Source organism: Ammospiza nelsoni, chromosome 15 (genome assembly GCF_027579445.1).
Source record: "Ammospiza nelsoni isolate bAmmNel1 chromosome 15, bAmmNel1.pri, whole genome shotgun sequence".
NCBI classification, from domain to species: Eukaryota; Metazoa; Chordata; class Aves; order Passeriformes; family Passerellidae; genus Ammospiza; species Ammospiza nelsoni.
In genome coordinates, this window is record NC_080647.1 from 4,188,841 (window position 1) to 4,212,051 (window position 23,211).

The 23,211-nt window shown below is 43.4% G+C and overlaps 1 protein-coding gene across 4 annotated transcripts; it reads right to left on the bottom strand.

The window, feature by feature from the left end:
• Positions 1-981: 981 nt before the first annotated feature.
• On the bottom strand, positions 982-21,319 carry ZNF711 (zinc finger protein 711). 4 transcript variants are annotated; one of them, XM_059482678.1, is made up of 9 exons: positions 21,217-21,319; positions 16,878-16,982; positions 15,576-16,106; positions 7,774-7,932; positions 6,847-6,993; positions 6,137-6,274; positions 4,953-5,000; positions 4,407-4,442; positions 982-3,834 (listed from the first exon to the last, which is right to left on the bottom strand). In XM_059482678.1, the coding sequence occupies exons 2-9, from the start codon at positions 16,954-16,956 to the stop codon at positions 2,657-2,659; spliced, it is 2,316 nt and encodes a 771-aa protein (XP_059338661.1). In that variant the 5' UTR covers positions 16,957-16,982; positions 21,217-21,319; the 3' UTR covers positions 982-2,656. The 4 variants fall into 4 exon arrangements, with proteins under 4 accessions (XP_059338661.1, XP_059338659.1, XP_059338660.1 ...); XM_059482676.1 differs by having other exon boundaries at positions 4,299-4,442; XM_059482677.1 differs by lacking the exon at positions 21,217-21,319 and having other exon boundaries at positions 4,299-4,442; positions 16,878-17,109.
• Positions 21,320-23,211: the final 1,892 nt, after the last annotated feature.

Sequence of the window (23,211 nt, forward strand, 5' to 3'; positions counted from 1 at the left end):
ACCCCCAACCCGTCACAGCTCTCAAATATTTACTGGGACAGGGCACTGAGAAGGATTTGGGAACTGTCCCTCAAACTGCTGAGGACTCAGGTGCCATTTTATCCTTCCATTTCAGAAGATTTAAAACACCACTTCCTAATAAAATCTTATGTCAAGAACAGCAATCTACCTCCTGCTTTGATAGAGAACAATTAATTACCTGATTATTTGGTCCATCTGTAGGGTGGAAAAATGAGCCAGCACAGCCATGGGCAGAGTCAGGGATCATCTTCAGGTGAAGAAAAACTCCTTCAGTCCCTGTATTCAACATAACATTCAGGAACAAAGCACTGACATTGTCAGAAATCCACAGCCTTAAATCACTAAGATTTTGATTTTTTCCCTTCTGACTGCTGGGCATGCAAGGAAAAGCAGCAACAAAACCCAAATGAATTAATTCCTGTCTGCTTAATTTCTGCTCTTTGTGCAAAACCTACGAGTTCAGTGGCTCAAAGCCCACTGGAAATCCTCAGTGATGGGTTCATTTAATAGCACATGTTCTTCTTCAGCTTTTTAATCTGTTATTGATGGTGCAATTCAAGTATTCTAAAAAGAGAGGGAATTTAGGATAGCAGAGTTTTTAGCATTTCATTCTGCAAGCTGTTATTACATAATTAAAAAGACAAAAACCTACCTGGTTATTCCTTAAGTATGTGATAAGTTTTTTGTTGTCTTGAAGGAAAAAAAATTCAAAGGAATGTCAGTATCAGATTTGATAATTATTTTAGAAATAAGCAAAACAAACACAAATACATTACCTGTGAAAGAGTTAAACCCAATGTTCTCTCCTTAACAGTCTGATAAATACACCTGCAGTAACCTGTTTACTTGAAATGTGATTACATGTTAATTAGTGAACAATGCAATTAAAAACATCAGGTGAATTTACAGAGAATGGGACTTTCCTAAACACCATAAATGAAAAGGAAACTCCAAAAAATCTGGAGTGCAAGAGATGCGTTTTATTGTATGCCCGTTACGATGAGTAACACATTTAGAAATAATAATCCCACAGAACAGTGACAATCTTATTTTACAGCGTGTACATCATTTTTTACAGCCACATAAAACACTTATTTGTCTAAGAGATTTCCCAAATTTTAACTTTCTGAAGTTTAGAAATATAAAAAAAATTTATTCTCAAGGAACTGATTCTCATCTGGTGCAAAAACAAAATATGAACATTATCTGGAACACAAAGCCACAATATAGCATGAAGTTACAATTTCTCATGTGAACAGCTGTGTGCAAACATGAAGCAACTAAAAAAAGTAAAAAATACACATTATATGCATAACATTTATGACCAGGTTTTTCATTAAATAGCCCTAGACCAGCTCGTTATATAAGCGCCATTGGATTTGCAGCATGCTAACACAAAGCATTTTTAAAGGGATGCATATTTTAAATGTATACACTGTAAACTCAAGATCCACCTCCAAACTCTAGTGGCAGCAGGTTTTTCTGGTTAAATACTGCATATATACTTTCTTACAGATTGAAAATGCATGTTTATAGCATGGTATAGATCTTTTTTTAAAAGAATCGATTAAAAGGTGCAATTTTATGTCTATATGGAAAATTTCATATTAGGAGGTAGGACAGTAACTGTCATACCTGTTAAGAACACTGCCCTAAAGAACCTCTAAGTACTTTGAATTTTTAATTAAAAAACCCCTACAGTTTTCAACTGTTTTTAATATTCTTTTTAGAGAAGACTTTAAAGTAGCGAGGAAAAAAATTAGTGTTGAGTCACAACACTATGAGCTGCATCCATTTTTATCCTTTAAAAAAAAAGTCAAATTCAAAGTTAATTTTGTTATATGTGCCATACTGAACAACATTCAACTGTAGTTTCAGATAAAAAAAGGGAAATTATATACATATACATCTTTAACCCTAGCACCAGAACACCACCTCTGAGACCATAACATAATGCTCTATTTTAAACATCATATCCTGCAATAAAATAGGTTAGCAGCTTTGAAAACCAGTAAAAAATGCTTCTTGGACCTAAACTAATAAAGGAAACCAAAAAGTTTCCCTATGAAATGTTTAAAAACAAAAACCAAACCAAACCGAACAAGGGACACCCCCCCAGATAATTTTGCCAGTTCTGGAATTCAATTTCTAGGCACAATTGAAAACGTTGTGATGAAGTGTCTGACTAAAACTCCCCGTTCCAAACTGCACAAGAAGTGAAGAGGGGGCTCCTCTGCAAACCCTCTGTAGCTCACCCCACCAGGGATCTGTTTCCATACTGGAGACACACGTTGGGACTGACAGAATGGGCCACACAATCAGCTCTGCCCTGTCCTCTAGACTCAGCAATGGCAAATACTGTTCACTTGGAGACACTCATCCATCTTTCTGCAAATTTTAAACATTCATCCATCCTCTGCATTCTCTAGTGCTCTTTATGTTCTGATCAGCAACAATCATAGGGCTATGAGTTCCCCTGCCAACCCTAATACTTTTTAAGACTTTTAATGCAAAGAATGTAAAGTTATGGTTTAATATCAAGCTTTGAAACCAGGAGAAACAGTTCGTGAGATTTATTTTTTTCCCCAATTAGCCTATGACAGTTCCTACACGGCTTCCTGCTGGAGCTCACCTATCACAGGATGGCCTCTTTGTGGTGCCTCATGATGTGCTGATTTTTCTCGGAGGGCCTGCGGAAGCCCTTTTTGCAGAACTCACACCTGTGGGGGTAGTCTTTGGTGTGGATGGAGATGACGTGGCGCTTAAAGCCCGACGCGTCCGTGGTGCTGTACTCACAGTACTGGCACTGGTACACCTTCCTGCCACTGTGGGTCTTCATGTGCTTCTTCAGTTCGTTCTGCTGCCTGAAGCCCCTTTTACACCGTTTGCATTTAAAAGGCAGGTCCTTGGTGTGCACGGAGAGGATGTGCCCACTGAGCACAAAGGGGTCGGAGGTTTTGAAGTCACAGTGCCTACACTGGTGGATCTTTTTCCCTTTATGGGTCTCGCTATGCTTTTTGAGCTCCGAGGGCCGGTGGAAGCCTTTCTCACACACCTCACACTTGTGGGGAAAATCCTTGGTGTGCACTGAAATGATGTGTCGCTTCAGGTCGCTGGAGTTGGTGCTCTTGTGGTCACAGTGGGGACACTGGTGAGTCTTATGGCCTTGGAAGAGCTCGGTGTGCTGCTGCAGCTCCTTCTCGTCGGCGAAGGCCTGGGGACAGTGCTCACATTTAAAGGGCAGGTCGGTGCCGTGTTTGGTTTTGATGTGAGTTTTCAGGTTGGACTGGTCAGCACACCTGAACACGCAGTGCTGACACTGGTATGGCTTTTCCCCCGTGTGGGTCCTCATGTGCTTTTTCAGCTCCGAGGGGTGGCGGAAGCCCTTCCCGCACTCCACGCACACATGAGGGAAGTTCTTGCTATGGACTGCCAGCAGGTGCCTGTTGAGCAGCCCCTGCTCTGCAGTCTCATAGTCACAATATTTGCACTTGTGGAGCTTGGGCTCCTTGTCCCTCAGGATGAGTTTATTGGAACTCAACGGGCTCGCCTCTCTGTATCTTCTCGTGTACTCTGTAAACTCGTGTGTTTTATCAACTTTATTTATAAGTTTATGGCTTTCCAGATGATTGTGGAAACTTACTTTTTTGTTAGTTGTAAAGTCACAGTCTGTACACTGGTATTTCTTCTTGATCATATGATCGGGATGGTTCTTCATATGCCTTTTCAAGAATCCTCTGGATTTAAATTTTTTCCCACAAATATGACAAGGGTAAACTGTTAAGGGCTGTCCATCAGGACCTATTATAACAGCTGTTTTTGAACAAACAAAAACAAGTTATGAAGGAAACACATTTACTGATTAAGAAGTTTTAAATCAGCCAAGTGCTGTTCAGATTCATGCACTTACACTTGCAGCAGAGAGAGAGTGGCTCAGTAGTTTAAAAACAACCAATCCACAGCACCTATAGTTTATATAGTTCTGTTTTAGAAACTGCTCAAACAGATCAGGAATATCACATGTGCACTGAATATAGCCATGGGTACTTTTTAATGGCTTGCAACATTCCAATGAATTGCATCAGCCCCTGGTGTACTGACTCTGAATAGCAAAATATGACATTTTCTAGGCACAGAACTGGAGGGGGGAAGGACACAGGAAATACGCAAATCATCATTTATAGCTTTTAATTCTGCATCAGCTTAAAAAAAGAGAAAAGGAATAGGACAGGAGTCAGTGGCACTCCGTGACAATACCGTAACCATCCAGTGTTTACCTGTTTGCCATTGCCTGGCCTCTCCTCTCCTCCTTTTCTTGGTTTTTTGTTTGAGCACTCTATTAGTGCTAATGCTATCACAAATCTGCAGGTACTGTGTTGCATTACCGTTTTTGTTTTCTAATCGTGTATCCAAGTTATTTCCTAGAAACAAAAATTAGACACCATAAAAAACCTTAAACAACTTGTTTCTTTGGGACTGACGACTGGAATTGCACAGCAGCATTATCTACTTAAAAACAAGCACTGCCCATTCCTCTATCACAAGATACATTAAAAAGAAGCGTGCTAATGAGAACCACTATCTATCTTTCCTGGCAAAAGTCAAGGGTATGATTGTTTAAACACTGATTCATTTCTAATTATATTCCCTGATTTTTATTAAACTTGTTTTCACTTCATGCAACTGCATTATCTCTTTTCTGTCTGCAAAACTACATTAAAAACTTGGCAGTGCCTCCCAACTTCCCCACCCCCTCCGAAAGCCTACAGACATCTAGAATTGTTTTAATTCAAAACAACAGAGAAAGACTGTGGAGTCCTTCAATATCTAATTTATGGCTCATTCTTTGCATCTCTGATTAGGAGCACTGACACAGAAATATCTGTTTTCTCAAAGGCAGTTTTAGTTTAAATGCTGTTAAAAGTTCTCACCTGCCGCTTGACCATCTTCGTATCTTCGGGGAAGCCTTCTTTCATCTCCTGCAGAAAATGGTATTTTAGTCATTATAAAATAATATTCTTTTTAAAGATGCTGCTTTTGAAAGCCTGATAATGAGAGAAAACTAACTTAGCTAATAAGTAACAGGTTAACACCATCCAAGTGGGATGTGCAGCTCGGTGTTGTATGATCATGAGCCTCAGGAACCAAAATCCCATCTCTGGGAGGAGTTAATATCCACCCCATCTGTGTGTGCATGCTTACCCTGCTGCCTCTCCTGCTTTCCATTATTAATATTCTTGTTTCTGCAAACTTTTAACCTCATCTATCCCCTCAGATAGCAATGCAGAGGTTATCTGAAATGCACACTTTGCTCCTGAGATGGAAGCACTTTATCTGCCTGGAGTAGGAGGCAGATAAGAGGACTTGGCCCTTATCAGCCTCTCAGCACAATGGAGTTTTGGAGATGCACAAGGGATATCTCAGGAACACATTCCTTATTTTGCACTGAAGTATTTGCTGCTATGTGCCAAAGCTCTGTGGTTCTGAAGCACTTGAGCAGCCCAGCTGTTGGGCTCTCACCAAGGAATTTTCACCAAATTCCACACCAAGGAATTTTCACTAACTTGCTTAATTAATTGTAACAGAAACTATGGATAACTTGATACCCTCTTAACAAAATTTAACACACCAAAAATCCAAGGAAATGATACAAAACAATAGACAGAACTCACAATATACTAAGACACAGTAGTTGAAAACAAATCAGTTTTTTGTTTCTCACCTGGAGGACTAACAGGCTTAAAACATGTCTAAAAACTGAAATTACTGGGAACATATTTACATATTTATTCTTACTATTCCCTTTTTACAGTCTTTCCCCCATCCCCCTCCTAATGTAAAATACTTAAGGCTTTTCTTGTTTAAGATCTTCAACATTAAGATCTTCAAACCCCAAATACTCTGTACATCTGATCTGGGATCTGAAACAAAATCAGACTTCTCCTAACAGGCTTTCTTTTCTACTCCATGAAAGCCAACACACAGCAATCCCTGGAGAGATCAGGAGCTGCTTCCAAACCCCAAGAACAAGGTGAGGTCATCCCAGAGATGCTGGCAGCTGCATGGGGGAGGAAATAATGGCAGGGATTTTCAGGAAAGAAGCACAGGCTCCTACCGTAAGCAGCAGCCCAAGCAACGGGGACAAACGTTTTATTCACGCCAGAGTCCTCAAGCTGGGTGTCTGGAAGGGATGTGGCTTCTTCTTCCCCTACAATAACTTCCATATAAACTTCATCTGCTATTTCAGCACAGCCTGGATGAAGGGAGGAGAATAAATCTTTAATTTTATTCTGTCTTTCCAAATTTTTCCTTCATTTAATTTGCTCTCGCTCTGATTGATACCCATTATAAATTAATTTTCTTCCTTTGGCATTTAGGGGATCATTGCTTATTCAGATATTCCTTAAAGAGAGGAAACATGTATCAATAAATACTAATCCAAAACAAATGCCCACAAAATTTCCAATAGACAAACTCATGAACTTGCAACTGATGACATTTGCCACTTTTTCAGAAAGCTGCTTAATTCACAGTAGGAAAATAGAAAAATAAGAAATTTGACTAACTTCATTAACTTCATCCATGGACATGTTAAATTTAATATTAATAATTAAATTACTGCACACAGTATGCACAAAGTGCATTATCCACATCACTTTAAAATAATTATAGCCTGCTTTTTACTTTTAGGGAAGATTAACTCGGTTTTCTACTACTTCAGGCTGAAGAATCCTTCAGAAAATAATTAAAAATGTCCTTGAGAATGATGGTTATATGGGTGTACAAACAGCATGAGAAAATAAAAATTTTTCTTATTATGCTTACTAATATCTTCATCTTCCTGAGAAGAGTCCTTAACAGCCATGTAAACCATTTTTTCTCGCTGCATTCTCCCAACACCTCCTTGTTCAATGACTCCAGCCACAGAATGGCCATTGTGAAAGTCACTCTCAGTGACAATTTCTGTCCCACCTCGAACAAAAAGAAGTTACACACATTAAGTCAATGTGAACAAAGCCACTGGTAAGATTAATGTCAGATCCAAGGATTTTGTTGACTGGATGGGACCCCCTCCCTGAGAGCAGCTCAGAGAACAGCCCTGCTGGGAATTACTCCTCAGCCATCAGAGATTCTGGCTCTCCCTGCTGCTGCATGAGCAGTCTGTCCCTTCTGTCCCTCTGTCCCTGGAGACTGAGAGCCCATCCCCAGAGGAACAAAGTGCATTTGGGAAGGGACCCACAATGATCCAGAGGTTTCAGCTCCAAGAACAGCCAAGAGAGGAATTCTGTGAGTTTTGAGTTGTGCATCCCCTCAGAGCACAGGGATTGCTGGTCTATCCATGGGGAAAGGGAGCTGCAGAGATTTCTGAGTCCCTTGGCTCACCTGCAGCCCCAGAATTCCTCCCCTCTCCCTGCAAAGGCCACCAAAGGCTCCCACCAACAAAAGGGATCCACTCCAGAGGCTCTGCTGTGCTGACACACTTGTGCCTTGCAAAGTCAGAGAAAAGCAGCAGCTGAAAAAATAGCTGCAGACACACAACCACTTCTACATTTGGGCTTTGGCTGCCTGAAAATAGCCCAGCTAATCAAAAAAGAACTTGAGCCTAATCCACACCCAGCATTTGTGCATCTGGGCAGCCTCCACAAATGCCACATTCTACAGAACCCTCCAATCACTGGATCACATGGAATGAAGAACAAAAACCCTGAAACACTTCACACTACTGAAAGAATAAACAGGATTTCAAGGTACCTATTTCAACATCATCTTCAGCTTCAGCTTTAAATATGTAGACTTTGATAACTTCTGAACCAAAGCCATCATCTTTAGCAACATCATCATTTGCCACCTCGGTACTGATCTTCAAGGGAGTGCTTCCTATATGGTCCAATTTCTCTCCAACATCATCCACTGCAAAGAAAAGAGAATAATAATGAGCTTCAAACACATTTTTAGAAGTCAAAGTAATCAGCAGCATGATTTTCTCCACTATTCTCCCCATGCACTGGAAAGGTTTGTATTCATAAGTGGCCTTTAAAAGCAGCTCATCTCAAGAAATTTAAGAGATTCCAGAAGTTCAGTATTTTATTGTAACTGAGGAAACACAGCAGGAGTTACAGAATAAAGGACACAAGAGGGAGCTTGTCATCAAAGGGAATGAGGTAACTGGTTATGGCTGAAACTATTACTCTTAGAAAGCAAAAATTTATCAATAATTAAAATTAAAGATCTATACAAAAGCATTAAAAATTAACCCAGAATTGCCTGTTACAGTCTAAGAGTTTTCAGAAGTTTCACTCTGATGCATAGTGACTAAAATTTAGTGGCTCTTGAGGAGTGCGATGAGTGGAGTATATTCCCAGCTAAAGAAGTATACATCTGACTGTATCTTCTTCCTCAAAGAAATGATAATTTTATCCAGTTTATCACTTGAAAATACACATTAATGAAGATTAATGCATGATATACAGCTGATTAAAAGATGCAGTGACAATAAATCCAAACACTACTATGAGAGATTGACTTCTCATTCTTTACACAACTCACTTGCTGATTATTTGCTTTATACATTCAAAATGCTCATATAATTTCTAAGGAAAAAAAATACATCCAAACTATTATAAAGCAGCCTATTTTGGTAAAAAAGGCATTCACAGAGATGACCATAGATACACCTCACATTGCCAGCCCTGAGGGTACCAAACTCAGCATGTCCCTGACACATGTACTGACACACTTCTCACTGAGGATAAATTTAGCTCCTGTGCAGATGGTCCACACAAACCTGTGCAGTGCTGAATACCCACTGAAGTCCTCTAAATAGAGGAGAATCCCACAAAATGTAGACAAAATCTGAATGAAATACATTCCAGGGAAACAGCATCTTACTGCACACGTAACATTAAAGTATGAGTGCACTAAGCAAAGAAAAACTCCTCAAAATGAACACTGAGGTGACAGCAGAGCTGCCTGACCCCATGGGGACACCAAGGCCCTGATCCCTGGGAGAAGCTGGCTTACCTGGGAGGGCTGCAGTGTCCCCAGCCCCCTCCCAGCTTCCTGCTCCCAAGAGCTGCTCTAACCCCCTTGGGCACTGGGCTAAACTGGAATCCCAGTCACTGGAGTGGGAAGGAGAAGGTGCCTCTCCTGCAGCAGGGCAGGGGAATCCACCCCAGCAATCCCACACTAATCTCTTCCCACAGACACCCACCCAGCTCACAGCACTGCAAACCTCATTTCTACTCAAAATCCTGGACTGCACCAGGTGAGTACAGAAGTTACTGAGGACAGAACTGGATAAAATGCAGGGAAGTACAAGGAAATATCTGGTTTTGGTTTAGAACCTTTGTGAAGTCTGTACTTTGGTGAAAATTCATGTTCTGAGTTGGAGGGGACCCACAAGGATCATCAAGTCCAACTCTTGAGTGAATGATCCATATGGGGATTGATCCCACAACCTTGCTGTTATCAGCACCACGCTCTATAACCTGAAACATCTAAGGAAAACATTTTAAAAAGCTGGTTAAGCTGTTTGGTGGGGTTTGGGTTTTGTTCTTTTTTCAGCAATGGATTAATTCCATTGCTGAAGAAGTATCAAACATGGATCAGGAAAAAAAATTCCTCAGGAAGAGAGATTTTGCTTTTTTAATTAAAAAAACTCTACTGAAATCAATGCCAGGAACATCAACACCTTAATGAGTGAGAGCCTGCCACGTGCAGCCTTATGTTTGTGTGACCTGGCAGGACACTGGAAACCCTCAGAGCACAAACACAGAGAGAGCCACAACAGAGAACCTGAATATTCCCCTGACACTCGACTTTCCCAGCACCAGGTCATTAAACCCTTCTATATCCCCTGGGGCAGTGTTACTGCACCTGCTAATTGACATTTTTTAAGCTGCCAGAATGGGGTTGTCAGCAGACAGAAAAGTGGAGATGCTGAATATCCCTTATCTTGGAATAAGTATTTCCATACATTTACTAAACATGAATTTATTAAAGACTTTTTTTCTGCAAGGCTTTTAAAGTTTATCCAAGTCTCTTATGCATGTTCTGGAAAATGATAAATGTAAGTTTAATTAGATACAATGACCATTCCCACTGCATGTGTGAGTGTTGGAAGGACTGGAGGTAATCCCCAGTACAAAGAGGGATTGTATACCCAGCTCTGTGACTGCCAAAAAGAGAATTTCAAAGCTCACAAACCCTGACAATTTAGAACTGGGAGGTGGCAATAAAGTTCTTTTCAATCCTGCAGCTCCAGCAACACCATTTTTTTCTAAATTCATACATTTTATAAACACAACACATTACCAGTGTAACAGAAATGAAGTTACTCAACAACAGCAATTTCCTGCTGAACAGGGGAGTCACCACACGTGTGACAGGAAGTTTTCTTTATGGAAGAATTTCCAACTATTTAACTAATATTATGTGACAGTGACTGTGCACCACTATGGGGCTGGTGAAATAATTAAATAATGAAATTAGAAAAAATCCCACAATTTTAGATAGTTACCAGAACATCAACTGCAATGCAATAAACATTACATGAAGGAAAAAAAAGAGGAAATTTTTCAACTTTTGTAAGAATGTTTTCAGCAAAAGAAAACTCCAAAACCTCAATATAGCATGTACACACACACACTGTGTTTTAATATTGCCTGTAAAGCCCCCAAATCTTCAATATCCTTTGAAAATAGAGAGTCCTGTTTTAAAGGGGCAAACTCAGAACAGTATTTTTAACATTTGTGGTTACTTCTACACCATTAACCATCCTGTGTAATCTCCAAAACATTCAGTCTTTACAATTTAAGCTAAAGGAATGGAAACCTATCAGGAAGTTTGTGTATCCAGAGCCTCTGGGATCACTTTTCTACAACACCAAATGTGTAATATAGCAAAATTTGGAAAATATCATCTGGGCTGAGAAAATGACATCAATACAGACTGTTATTTGTAAGATGTTGCTTTTTGTTTCAAATACAAGAAAACACACTGAGTTGGCAATTTCTTTTGCTTAAAGTCCTGTCTTATCTGAAGTTAATCTCATGGCCCCCATCTACCTTTTAAACAGATTTAAATAAAACAACACACCAGGACAAGTAATCTTTGTCAGGTTCCAAAATATTATTGTTTTTTAGAACAGCTCATGAAAATATTCTGTTGTTTAAGTAAGATGCCTTCAATCACTGCCAACCCATCAGTGCTAAATTCTGTGCTGCTTTCCCCAGGGATGGCTCAGCGGAACAGGGACTGCTTGATTCCTTTCTGTCAATGGAATATCAAAGTCTCTTCCAGCTCTGACTCACCCACCAGAAGCACTACGTGTTATTATCTGGTCCCTTAAAATAAACTGAAACAACACAACACAGAACCTCCATAAATAGATGCTGAATCCTCCTGAGTGAACAAGCCTTAAAGGAAAACTCAGCACACTCCCAGTGTTAAACTTACCTGCTGGGCTGTTTTCAGGTGTGTGATGTCCAGATTCACCGTGGATTGCCAGCTCCCAATCCATGTGATGCCTCACATGCACTATGCTGGTGATGCCACAGCCACCAGAGCAGCAACACGAGGGCAAGGTAAGTCCCACAAGGCTTTGACAATCCTCCGGGTTTTTCTAATGTCTGATCTACTTAAGTCCCATAAGTTCAAATAGAGGAGTAGGAATCCTAAAATGTTTAGCAAACGAGGCAACAGTGTAAGACACTACAAAGGAGGTGTTGGTGGCACAGTACCTTAGCCCCGGGCCAGCTCCAGGGTGGGTCAGTGGTGGCTTTGAGGTCACCAGAATAGTGCATGGGGCCGGCACGCGGAGCGGGGGCTGGCAACCCGCTGTGGGTCTGAATATCGCAAACCTGAAAAACAAAAGAGGGGAGGCTTCAGCTGCACTGCCCACTGCCCCTGCAGCACAGCTTGTGCTGCTCACCAGCTCCATCTCACTCACAGGGCTGGGGTCAGGGGCCCACCACAGCTTTGGGATTCAATTCCTCTTTACTGAGGTGTTCGGATGGCTTAAAGCAAAGAATCGTCAACACCCCGTGGTATTTGTGTTGTTAATGTATGAAAAATAGATTTTTTAAGTCCTTTGCTTATAAAGATGGTTTGAAAAAGCAGCAGAACAGGCTGGGCCAGGGGAGGTGGAGATTGGATACTGGCACAGCCCAGAGCAGTGCTGGAGTCCCCATCCCTGGTGGGATTTAAAAGCTATGTGGATGTGGCCCTTGGGGACATGGGCAGTGGTGGCCCTGCAGTGCTGGGAGAATGACTGAACTCAGAGTAGTGATAATCTTCCAATGAAAATTTCCAATCACAAAATCATACACAGATAGTCACACAGCTATCAGGACAAACTTACTATTGTCCAAACAGTTTTACACAGAAAATGTAATTACCAGAAGTCTATAAAGTATCTACATGGGAATGTCACTTCAAAATGGTGAAAAATCACCTTTGAGTAAAGTCCCTTCCAACCCATCCCATTCTATGGTTCTGTCATTTAAGCTGTGACTCCCAACAAGCATAAGGGAAATGAGAACTCCACAGTCAGTTCCATACCCTAAAATGTCACATTTTGGTAGTTCCCACATGTTCAACAGAACAACCTGTGGTACTCCCTAAGGGCATATCTGGCATTTTATGCAGTTTTCCCTTTTTAGATGCTAAATTTCATTAAAAGACAACTGAGTATTTTGAAATTCTTTAGAAGTATCACTTAGGTGTGATTTATATTATAAAAGCAGTTCAACAGTCCTATATATAAACCCCAAATGAAATATTATAAAATTCACTTTCTACAATATTGACAGCATTTGACAATTAATACATATAAGTAAATAAAAAGTTTTGATCTGCTTGATAAATTGAGGCCTTTATCTATTCTACACAACACATTATCACCATAAACAAAACAAATTCAAGGGTAATATTTGAGCAATAAAGAAAAATTAAAAGCTGCATAAGAATGATTCATCACTGCTGACAAAAACACAACAGCAGACACTTTGTGGGGTCAGCCTGGCATCTCCAGCACAGCACAGGGTCAAAACTTAGGAACACAACAGAGCTCAAAGAGCTCTATCAGTGATCCAGAGGAGGGGATCAGCTTTGCAGGTGACACTGAGCTGGGCAGCAATGCAGGGAGTCTGCACAGGCTGGATCCTGGGCTGAGGCCACTGGTGGAGGCTCACAGGTGTCAGGTCCTGCCCTGGGGTCACATCAACCCCATGGAAAGCTCCAGGCTGGGGCAGAGGGGCTGGGAAAGGCCCTGGGAGTGCTGGTGACAGCAGCATGACATGAGCCCAGGGTTCCCAGGTGGGCAGGAGGCCAGAGGCACCTGGCTTGGGTCAGGAATGGTGTCCAGGGGATCAGGGCAGTGCTGTCCCCTGTGCTGGCACTGCTGGGGCACCTCCAGAGCTGGGGCAGCTCGGGGACCCTCATGAGCAGAGGGACATTGAGGGGCTGGGGTGAGTCCAGGGAAGGGAACAGAGCTGGGGAGGGAATGGAGCCCAGGAGGGGCTGAGGGAGCTGGGGAGGGAATGGAGCCCAGGAGGGGCTGAGGGAGCTGGGGAGGGAATGGAGCCCAGGAGGGGCTGAGGGAGCTGGGGAGGGAATGGAGCCCAGGAGGGGCTGAGGGAGCTGGGGAGGGAATGGAGCCCAGGAGGGGCTGAGGGAGCTGGGAAGGGGCTGAGCCTGGAGCAAAGGAGGCTCAGGGGGGACCTTGTGGCTCTGCACAGCTCCTGACAGGAGGGGACAGCCAGGGGAGGCTCTGCTCAGGGAATGGGAATAGCCTCAGGCTGGGCCAGGGGAGGTGGAGATTGGATACTGGGAAAAATTCCTGCATGGAAAGGTTGCCAAACACTGGCACAGCTGCCCAGGGCAGTGCTGGAGTCCCCATCCCTGGTGGGACTCTAAAGCCATGTGGATGTGGCCCTTGGGGACACGGGCAGTGCTGGCCCTGGCAGTGCTGGGGGAACAATTAAACTCAATAATCTTACAGCTCTATCCCATCCTACACAATTCTATGACTGCCTTAATTTACATAAATGATTACTTAAAACAAACTCCTAGATGAATAATGTAGCTTCCAACTGTGACTATTCAGGCACATCACGATCATACATATATAAAAATTTAATTTGCTGAAAACTAGGTCTCAAAATGGCTTTGAGACATTGTGAAAGCCAAGCTTGAGAACACCTGACAAAACCATGAATGTGTCAGACACTCGTGGGACCATCAGGTAACTGAAAGCTTCAGATGCTCTGGTCTAAGTGCAGGATCATCAGCATCCATCACACTCATCTCTCTCAGAAGGAGTCCCAAAGATGACTGTACTTACAATGACAAGGGAAATAACCAGTTACAGAATAAACTCCTCCTAAGTACTCTGTCAGAAAGGAGGAATTTGTTCAGTGAAACAACTGAGTGTAAAATGGTGCTTCTTTTGTTAAAAAAACACACAGGGTTTTCTTTGTAGCAGGTCTAATTTGCTTTATAGACTCATTTTTGAAGTTCCTTTTTCAAAAACATCTCTTTCTGACTTCTGTTAGTGACACAGTAATGATGGAAAGTTTTAAAAATCATTGCTATTCATCCTCTACTGAATAAAAACAAATATATTCTGCATAAGGGACATAAATGCTATAAGAGAGGGAAATCATTATAACCATGAATCAGTGATGTCCTCTGTCATGAGATTTTTAATAAATGCAGCTTGTTGTGAACAGACTGACACTTTGACACGCTTGGCATTGACTTTTTTTTAACATATTGCATCTGACTAAATAAAATCTGTTTTGACCTGCTTACATTTCAATAATGATTTGAAGAATTAAAAAAATCAATTACTTGGAATATATTTTATCAAATTTGTGTAGCAGTAACACAACAACTGGTACCTTGGGTATAATGTAAGCATTGAAGAAACCCAAAGTACCCAAGGTTTTTTCAGTAGCCAACTTCAGCTACTGTCAACAGGATCATATGGAGTTGGATGCTGTGTGGAATGTGTTAATGAGCCAATCCATTAATGAACCTGACCCCTTATTTCCAAGTTCAGCCCAGAAGAGCACAACAGACAATGAAATACCTATTATCATTTTTAGTACACTAAAGAAACCACATTTTGTGGACATATTGAGAAAACTTTGAGTTAGAGATCTTAAGAAAGTATTTCTTAGTGAAGTCTCCTGATTAAGCCAAATATGTTATTTTTACATGAATCTACACAGCATTGTAATACACCTGTGGCGTTTTTTTAGAAAAAGTTGTATATTCCAAATAAATTGAGTGTTTAACTTTCCAAGGTGTTTTTCTTAAATTTCCTGGAATATCTAGTTTCAGAAACACAAACATACACACCCACTCACTCAGCAGCATCAATGTCCTTCTCTCTTGTTGTATCAGTGACTTTGCATCAAAACCCCAAATCCAGAGACCAGGAGTTAACTGGGCACCAGCCTATCCCCTGAGCGTTCCAAGAGTCCAGTTCCAGGAACTTCTCCCCACCAGGAGCTCCCTCCTGCTTCCATCTCCCTCTGTGCACTTACAAGATATCATCAGGTAGTCTTCAGAAGTGCTCTTGCCGTCGTCGTCGTCCTCGGTTTTGATGGTGACAGTGGAGCCAGGGACAGTGCCAGCAGCCTGGATCACAGCCTCCGAGTCCGAGTTGGTCACCAGCACCTCCTCGGACACCATGGTGGGCGAGTCGGCCCCGGGCACGGCGTCCTGCACCACGTGCCCCAGGTGTCCCTCGGGGCCCGTGACGAGGTCTGCCACAAACACCTGGTCGGGAACGCGCACGGTCTCCGTGATCAGGTCCGAGGTCAGGACGTGGTCGCCGGTGTCCAGGGCCTCCTCGATGGCCACGTCGGCCTCCAGCACCGAGTCGGGGACGATGACGCCCTCGGTGACAACGTCCGTCTCCGTGATGATGTCGGGGCCCTGCACCACCTCGGCTGCCAGGCCATGGTCAAGGGTGATCCCATCGTCCGTGACCACGTCAGAAACCAGGACGGCTTCAGGGACTGACACAACAATGTGGTCTCCATCGATGTGAGCAGTGCCAGCCATCCCAGCCACTGGGGAACAACCAGGAACAGGGAGAAAAATGTTACAATTATTGCACCAGCAAGTGGTTTGTCTAAGGAATGGAGTTATCACAGAGGCAAGATGGAAAAATCTGTGACTTCCCCACATTTCACCCAATAAACACTGTCCAAAGCAGCCAGTTCTGTACAAGCTAAGATAAAACACACCACTTCAAGACATCATGTGGAGTTTGTCCCAAACTCAGGATCTGTTAAAAACTAAAGGCCAGTTTACCATTCAGTCTCTTTCTCTTTAATTCCCAGTCAGAAAACATTTCATTGCAGCAGCACTGTGAACCTTCACAGAATTCCTGCGTGACACTGAAGTGTGGTAACAAACCATTAACTGCTGTTACAATAAAAGGACTCATCCTTTGGACAGCAAGGGCCTTGTTAAAAATAAACACTCAGTTTTATGCAATATTTACAGTCACATTTCCAACAACTTGCCACATCACAAGGAGTGGCTGGAGGTAGAAATTTGGTTTTCATTACCAGACTAGACTGGCCAGTCGTATTTGCAGACTACTTTTCTAGACATAACACAAAATGCACAGTGAACTATTTTAACACAAAACCAGCAGTTTTAATCTTGAAAACACTCAATAGAAGAGTTCTTATCAGAATTTTTAGAAAATAATAAACATTATTCAGTGTTGTAATTCAAATGAAAATATCTTGGTATAGACATGGTCCTTCCCAATACCTGAGAAGATCATCTCCTGGATTTTACTCATTATTTTTAATAGTTAAAATGTTTACCAAAATCTTGCATGATCATAGTGTGAGGCATTTTGGATTCCTGTGTTTGCAATCCAAGGCTTCCACCACCTGGATCCATATTCAGCCAAATTCATTCACAAACAACTGCAAAAAAACAAAAAAGAGAATTTATGTTAAACAGTGTTCTTGTGTTGATCAGCTTTACTGGATTGATGTGTTACGCTGACAAACACAGAGAAGTATTCACCCAAAAATTCAAGAAAACCAAAAGCAACACTGCACAGAATTCACTTTACTGTTTTGGTTTATATTTTTTACCTTAGCATAATAATAAATATTAGCAATTGTGCACAAAGCATCCTCTGCTCTGCCTGTCTACAGACTCATTAACTAATTATCAAGGCTGGTGATTCTGCATGTGTGGAGCTACAATGAAGAAAGCGGAGAATTGTATTGGGAGTATCAATTTTTCCAATTCTTTCAAATTTGGATGTATGAGACACTTCAAACCCAATTTTAATGTGTAAGTTTAACTGGGGATGCTGGATCTCTGTGACAAGGTACAGCAACACAAAGCCCCTCCCAGAGCAGGAGAAAGCATCTATCATTTGACAGTGCCCCCATAAAACATGAGAGAGAAAGATAAAATCAGCATTCCAGCATTGATACCAAACACTGAAATGTGCAGATTCTGAATTATTTTGCAATTTTCATCAACCCCAAGGACTTTACACAAGTTTTCAGTGCAGTGACCCAACAGAATCACCCACAGGATCAGAAAGAGCTCGAGGCTTTCACAGGTGAAAAATCTCAAGCCTAAAAAAATCTCAGTTGCACAAGACTAAAATCTGGTATTGTTCTGCCCTCTTGTATCCAAGAATCAGAGAAAGTGAGAGAATCCCAGAGCAAACAAGAAGTTTTAGGAGTTGTGGGAGGTGAATGCAGTCAGAGCTCAGAACTACGTGACCTGAGCGGGGCAGAGAGGAGCACAGGGAGTACAAATCTTTCCAGGTAAGTCTCCAAAGCTTTCCTCTTCTAGCACCAACTTTGAATTCAAGAACATGAAAAAGTCAAACATTATCCATGAGGAAAGTTGGCAAGGATTTTACTATTTCAATTCCATTCCAAAATCAAATTTTTTCAGCATTGTAAGGATGACAGAGCAGCTCCAGAAGCCAATGCAATGATCCATCACTCCCAAATTACCACCACAGCCACCCAAAATTCTGCCTGTAGCTAATGAATCCTCACTAGTATAAAACACAATGCAGCTCTAGGTCATAAATTACCCATTAAACTATTTCAGAATTAAGGCAATATCTAACATTTCCTGACCACAGCCTTTTCAGAGAATCTTTTTTCAGAGTAAATGGATATGGAAAATTATCTTAGTTTATATCAATCTGAGATTACAGGAAGAATAGGTTAGAATTTTTTCTTTCTAAATAAGCAATTTACTTTTTGATTAAATAATTAGATGCACAACTATATTATGTATTGTGGCACACAGAAAAATTTAATACAAAGTAGGACTATAATTTGAATTTAAATTTTTGCAGGGAAAGCAAATAATTATTAAAGGAGTATTTTCCTCGTAGTTAACAGGACTAGAAAAAGAACCAAAGTTATGGGATGGCAGCAGCAATCCCTTAAACTTCCCCTGAAATCAGAGATGGAAGATGACACCCAGGCAACAACCCCACTGAAGCTGTACCAACCCTATGAAGAATGTTCCTGTAAACCTCAGTGCAGACAAAGGATGGACTTGAATCAACCACACAATCACAAATTTATTTTTGATATCAACTTTGGGATCTCAAAGGAATGCAGTGGCAGCAGGAAAAGCCCTTCCTGCTGCTGAAGAATGAGCCCGGGGGAGGCCCAGCCCCGCTGGTTCCGCTCTCAGGTTGCGGCAGTGCCAATGATGCAGCTCCACATGTCACACATGCAGGCAAATCTCGTTATTGGGAACAGCAAAAAATGCAGTGCAATGATTAATTGTGGCTCTTCTCAGCTTCCTCCTGTAGTACACGGTGTAACACACCCACAGCACCACAGCCAGATCCAATCAGGGCTTTGGAAAGGCAGAAATCAGGCAGAAAGCCACAATTCCACACCCTGTCCCAACCCCAAACTTAGCCCTTCCTCTAACTTGTAACATCTCAATTCTTCCTCTCAATTCCCCTTCTCCTCTGGGTATTTAAAGGCAGTGAAAATGTTTTTAGCATCAGCCAATAAAATATTTACTTTACAATATTCCATTAATTTTTTCATTGATTTTTTTTTGCTTGGCTTAGGAAAGAGCATATTATCATCACATCCCAAAATGAAGTATTTCATGCAACCTACACTGAGACTCCCAGAGCAATGTCTCAAGGCTAAATTTTTAAAATATGTCTGTATTTGGAATGGTTTTGCTTTTCTGAAAAATAGCAGTTCTCTTTCTAATGAGCCTGAGGTTCATTTCAATCTATTTCAGCTTTTTATGCCAAAACTCTTCCTTAGATGGGGCTCAGCTGAGACAAGCAATGAATTTTAGAGTAGAAGAGATATCTGACCTCTCTGACTACAACTGTAAATCACTTCTGCACATGGCAATTCTAAAATCAAGGGTAATGGCTGGCAGTTTGGAATGACCTAAGGACACGTAACAGCAACATTGAACTGAAAATCGGGTGGAAGTTCCCAGGATACCCTGATCTGTCCTTAGCTTACTCTTCCTAAAGAAAGTATCACAAAATAGCCAGGGATATTTTCATTTTAGAGAGAGCTTAAGAAAACACTCCAAATGCAAAGATATTCAGCAAAGCATTTTAAGGAGGAGGAATAACAACCAATGCTTCAGCACTTCTACCCTTCCCAGGAAAAACAGGGTGTCATTGGTGTTCCCAGGGGGACAGGGAAACTCCCAATCCCGGGGCTGGCTTGCAGGCATTGTTGCCATATTTCAAATGTGTATAACATAAACAGCATTTCTATAGAACACCGATTGCAACATGCCAATTACAGCTCAAATACATGCTCTTTATTTATGGAGCTTTAGGAATGCATTTCGTGTGGTCCTGCAAACGTTAAGCATCTCCCCAGTTTATACACACCTCAATTCACAGTGGGTTCAGGTGGAGTATTTTCACATGAAGCCTAATTGCATGGTCAGCCCTTAATCTCTCCTTTAAAATAGTGGATTTCTTCTAAATAATTTACATCTTGTTTACATGCTCCAAAGGAAAACACAACATCATGTACTGCTGGTGTTTTGGTTATTCACAAGCTGCATATGAGATTTGCATTAAACCAAAAGGACCAGGCTCACACACACAGCAATGGAACAATAAATAAACTTCTATGCCGTTGAAAAATAGGAACCAGATGCTGTGTAACCATTTAATTTCTTAACATTCAAGCTGAAGAACAAATAATCATCCTCGCCTGATAACATGGTTTTCATTTTTTTCTGCCCCTAATTTTAATGCAGCAGCTGACAGAAACGCAATGAGAAACGTACTGCTTGTGCAGAAATCTTAATTAGAAAACCCCAATTAATAAAATAACATGCAGGTTAACGCAGACCCCTGGCAGAGAACAGACCGGGTATGAAAAACCAGCATATCCATTTTAAAGTCCTTTATTGCGTCCACCTAAAAATCACCACGACCACTTACACTCTAAACCTATTTAAAACGCCACAGACAAAACCAGCGAACCAGATTTTGTCTCGCTGCCTGAAACGCGCTAAAGCCAAAACAGCAAAAAATAAAATAGAAAAAATAGATTACATCTACGCGCTGCACAAATAAAAGTTCCCGTAGTAAAAACCAGGGGCACAGCGGGCCGGCGGTGCCCGGGGCCGGCGGTGCCCGGGGCCGGCGGTGCCCGCTGCCGCCGGCGGCTCCCGGCTCTTCCCGGCGGCTCCGGCGCTTCCCTCCCTCCCTCCTTCCCTCCCTCCGCGCGTGCCCGGCGCGGGCGCGCCCGCGGTGCCGCCGGGGCGGGGGGAGGCGGCCAAGGGAGCGCGGGGACAAAGGAGCGGCTGTCCCGCGGCGGTGCGGGCCGGCAGGCGGGGGCAGCGCCGGGATAACGCCGGCCCGGCGGGAATAACCCGGTCCCGGCCGGGATAACGCCGTCCCGCGGCCCTGAGCCGCGGCCTCCCCGCCCCGCCGGCCCGGCCGACATCTTGTGTTCCGCCATTTTCTGCCCGCCCGCGCGGCCCCTCCACCGCCGGGCCCGCCCGCACCACCCGCCCGGCGCGGTACCGGCGGGCCCGGCCGGGGCTCCCCCGCCCGCCAGCCCAGGGACGGCCGCGGCCCGCAGCGACCGCGGCGGCGGTGCCGGAGCGCGGCTTGCGCGGCTCCACCGTGCCCGTGCCCGTGCCCCGGCTCACCTGTGCAGGCCCGGGGTGCGCCGGGCCCGCGGGACGCGCCGGGGCCGGGCCGGGCCTGGGCCCGCTCCGCCCGCAGCCTGGGCCGGGCGGCGGCCGCGAGCGCGCGCGGCCCCGCTCCGCTCCCCCCGCACGTCACGCGCGCCCCCGCGCGCCGAGCAGGCGCAGCCGCCGCCGCCCCCTCAGACCCCCCCGCGCCCCCGGCACCGTCAGGGGATCGCGGGGGGACCCCGCTCCTGCCCGGGGCGCCATGAGGGGAGCGCGGGGAGACTCGGCTCTCGCCCGGGGCACCGTGAGAGGACCGTGGAGGCACCCCGCTCCTGCCCAGGGGACCGCGGGGGAACCCGGCTCCTGCCCCGGGGCACGGTGAGGGGACCTCTGGTCCCGCCCGGGGCACCGTCAGGAGACCGTGGAGGCAGCCGGCCCCGGGCACCGCGCAGGCAACCCGCTCCCGCCCGGGGCACTGTGAGGGGCAGTGAGGGGAGTTCCCCCACACACACCCGCCCCGTGAGGGCTGTGAATAAAACACTGCACATTTAAATAGCTCGGGCAACAGTTTCAGTTCTGTGGGTCTCTTACCAGCGTGAAAACCCGACTTACCTGATTAAACGTGACAAGTAAATACAGAGTTGAACCAGTTTTTTAATATATAAAACTAGTTATGATTCGGACACGAACCTTCTTATAAGAAGCATAGCAACGTGTCTTTGGAAACTTTGCTCTTTGTGACAAGATTGAGAGGCTGCTGTACAAATCTGAGCAAAGGAGGACGTGGGCAATGCTTGGTGCCTGTTCCATGTCTTCTATTCCTTAGAGGAATCCAGAGCCAGTGCTGTGTTTCCAAGTAAAGTGTAAAGGCAGAAGTGGGTGCCTGGGAAATGTGACCCAAAGCGCTGAGATGCTGAGGGGATTGCTCAGAGCCACCTGAGGGACTGCAGGGTTGCTTCTATCTGGGGTTTAGAGGGCACCTAAACCACCTGGGCTCTGGGAGTTTGGTGACCGAGGTGGGCATCCTGAGATGGGGCAGCCCCAGGGGATCCTACTGACAGTAGTGCTGTGTCCATTCTGGGCTCATCAGGACAAGAGAGACATGGAGCTTCTGTAATTCCCAGGAGATTCATCTTCCTTAGCAGAGAACATGGAGACTTACATTTGACCTTCCTCTCCCTTTTTTTTTTTTTTTTGTTTTAAAGAGTAAAGCCACATAACACAACACACACCAAAGTAAATTCAGTACGAAGGACATTCCAGTCATTTTGTCTAGCTCTAGCAAGACATACATTCTTATGATGAAATAATTTCAAACTGCTCAATGCAATTAAGGAATGAAAGGGAAAATACCTGGGAAAGGTAATGACAAAACTGAACACTGGGGGAAATGGTGAGGGAGACTCAGTTTAGCCAGCTCTGCTCTTGCCAGCACCATGGATATTGACAGCACTGCCTTATCTGTTCCTCCTACTCCTTTTTGGAGCAGTGCTGGAGTATAAAATTGAACACTCACATTCTGTGGTCGCTCTGAGGTCAGAACAACAGAGCTGGATTGAGGTCAACAACCAGCACAGTTTGTCAGATTGTGGCACCACCAAGGCTGAGAAATGACAGAAAAAAGCAATTCACTGACACAATTCTCTGGCACCTTTGGATCTGAATTTTGGAGGTCAGAATGGTTTGAACTGATAGCCTGGGCTCTAAACAGATGTGTCAACCCCATTTCTGTGTGCTTCTGATGATAAGAGAGGGAACCAGAGTCACTTCTTTTATTTCTGACAGAATTTGCAGTAGTAGAAGTAAATCCAGTGAAATTTGCCCATTTTGCATTTTTTTACATTGAGGGAAAACCAAAGATCAAGAAACCTTTCTAAAATCCTTAAAATTCTGGTTTTGTCATATAGTTTCACATATAACCTAATACTAAGGAAGATGATTTAACAGAAATCGCAATGTAACATGTTTTAGACTTTTTGGGAAATGGGAAATACATCCCAGTCTTCAGTC

Coding starts and splice junctions, on each gene's coding strand:
- ZNF711 (XM_059482676.1), bottom strand. CDS start 16,956: ATGGATCCAGGTGGTGGAAGCCTTGGATTGCAAACACAGGAATCCAAA. Junction 5,001..6,136: donor TGCTTGGGCTGCTGCTTACG/GTAGGAGCCTGT, acceptor CATTTTCTGCAG/GAGATGAAAGAAGGCTTCCC. Junction 4,443..4,952: donor CGAAGATGGTCAAGCGGCAG/GTGAGAACTTTT, acceptor TTTTGTTTCTAG/GAAATAACTTGGATACACGA.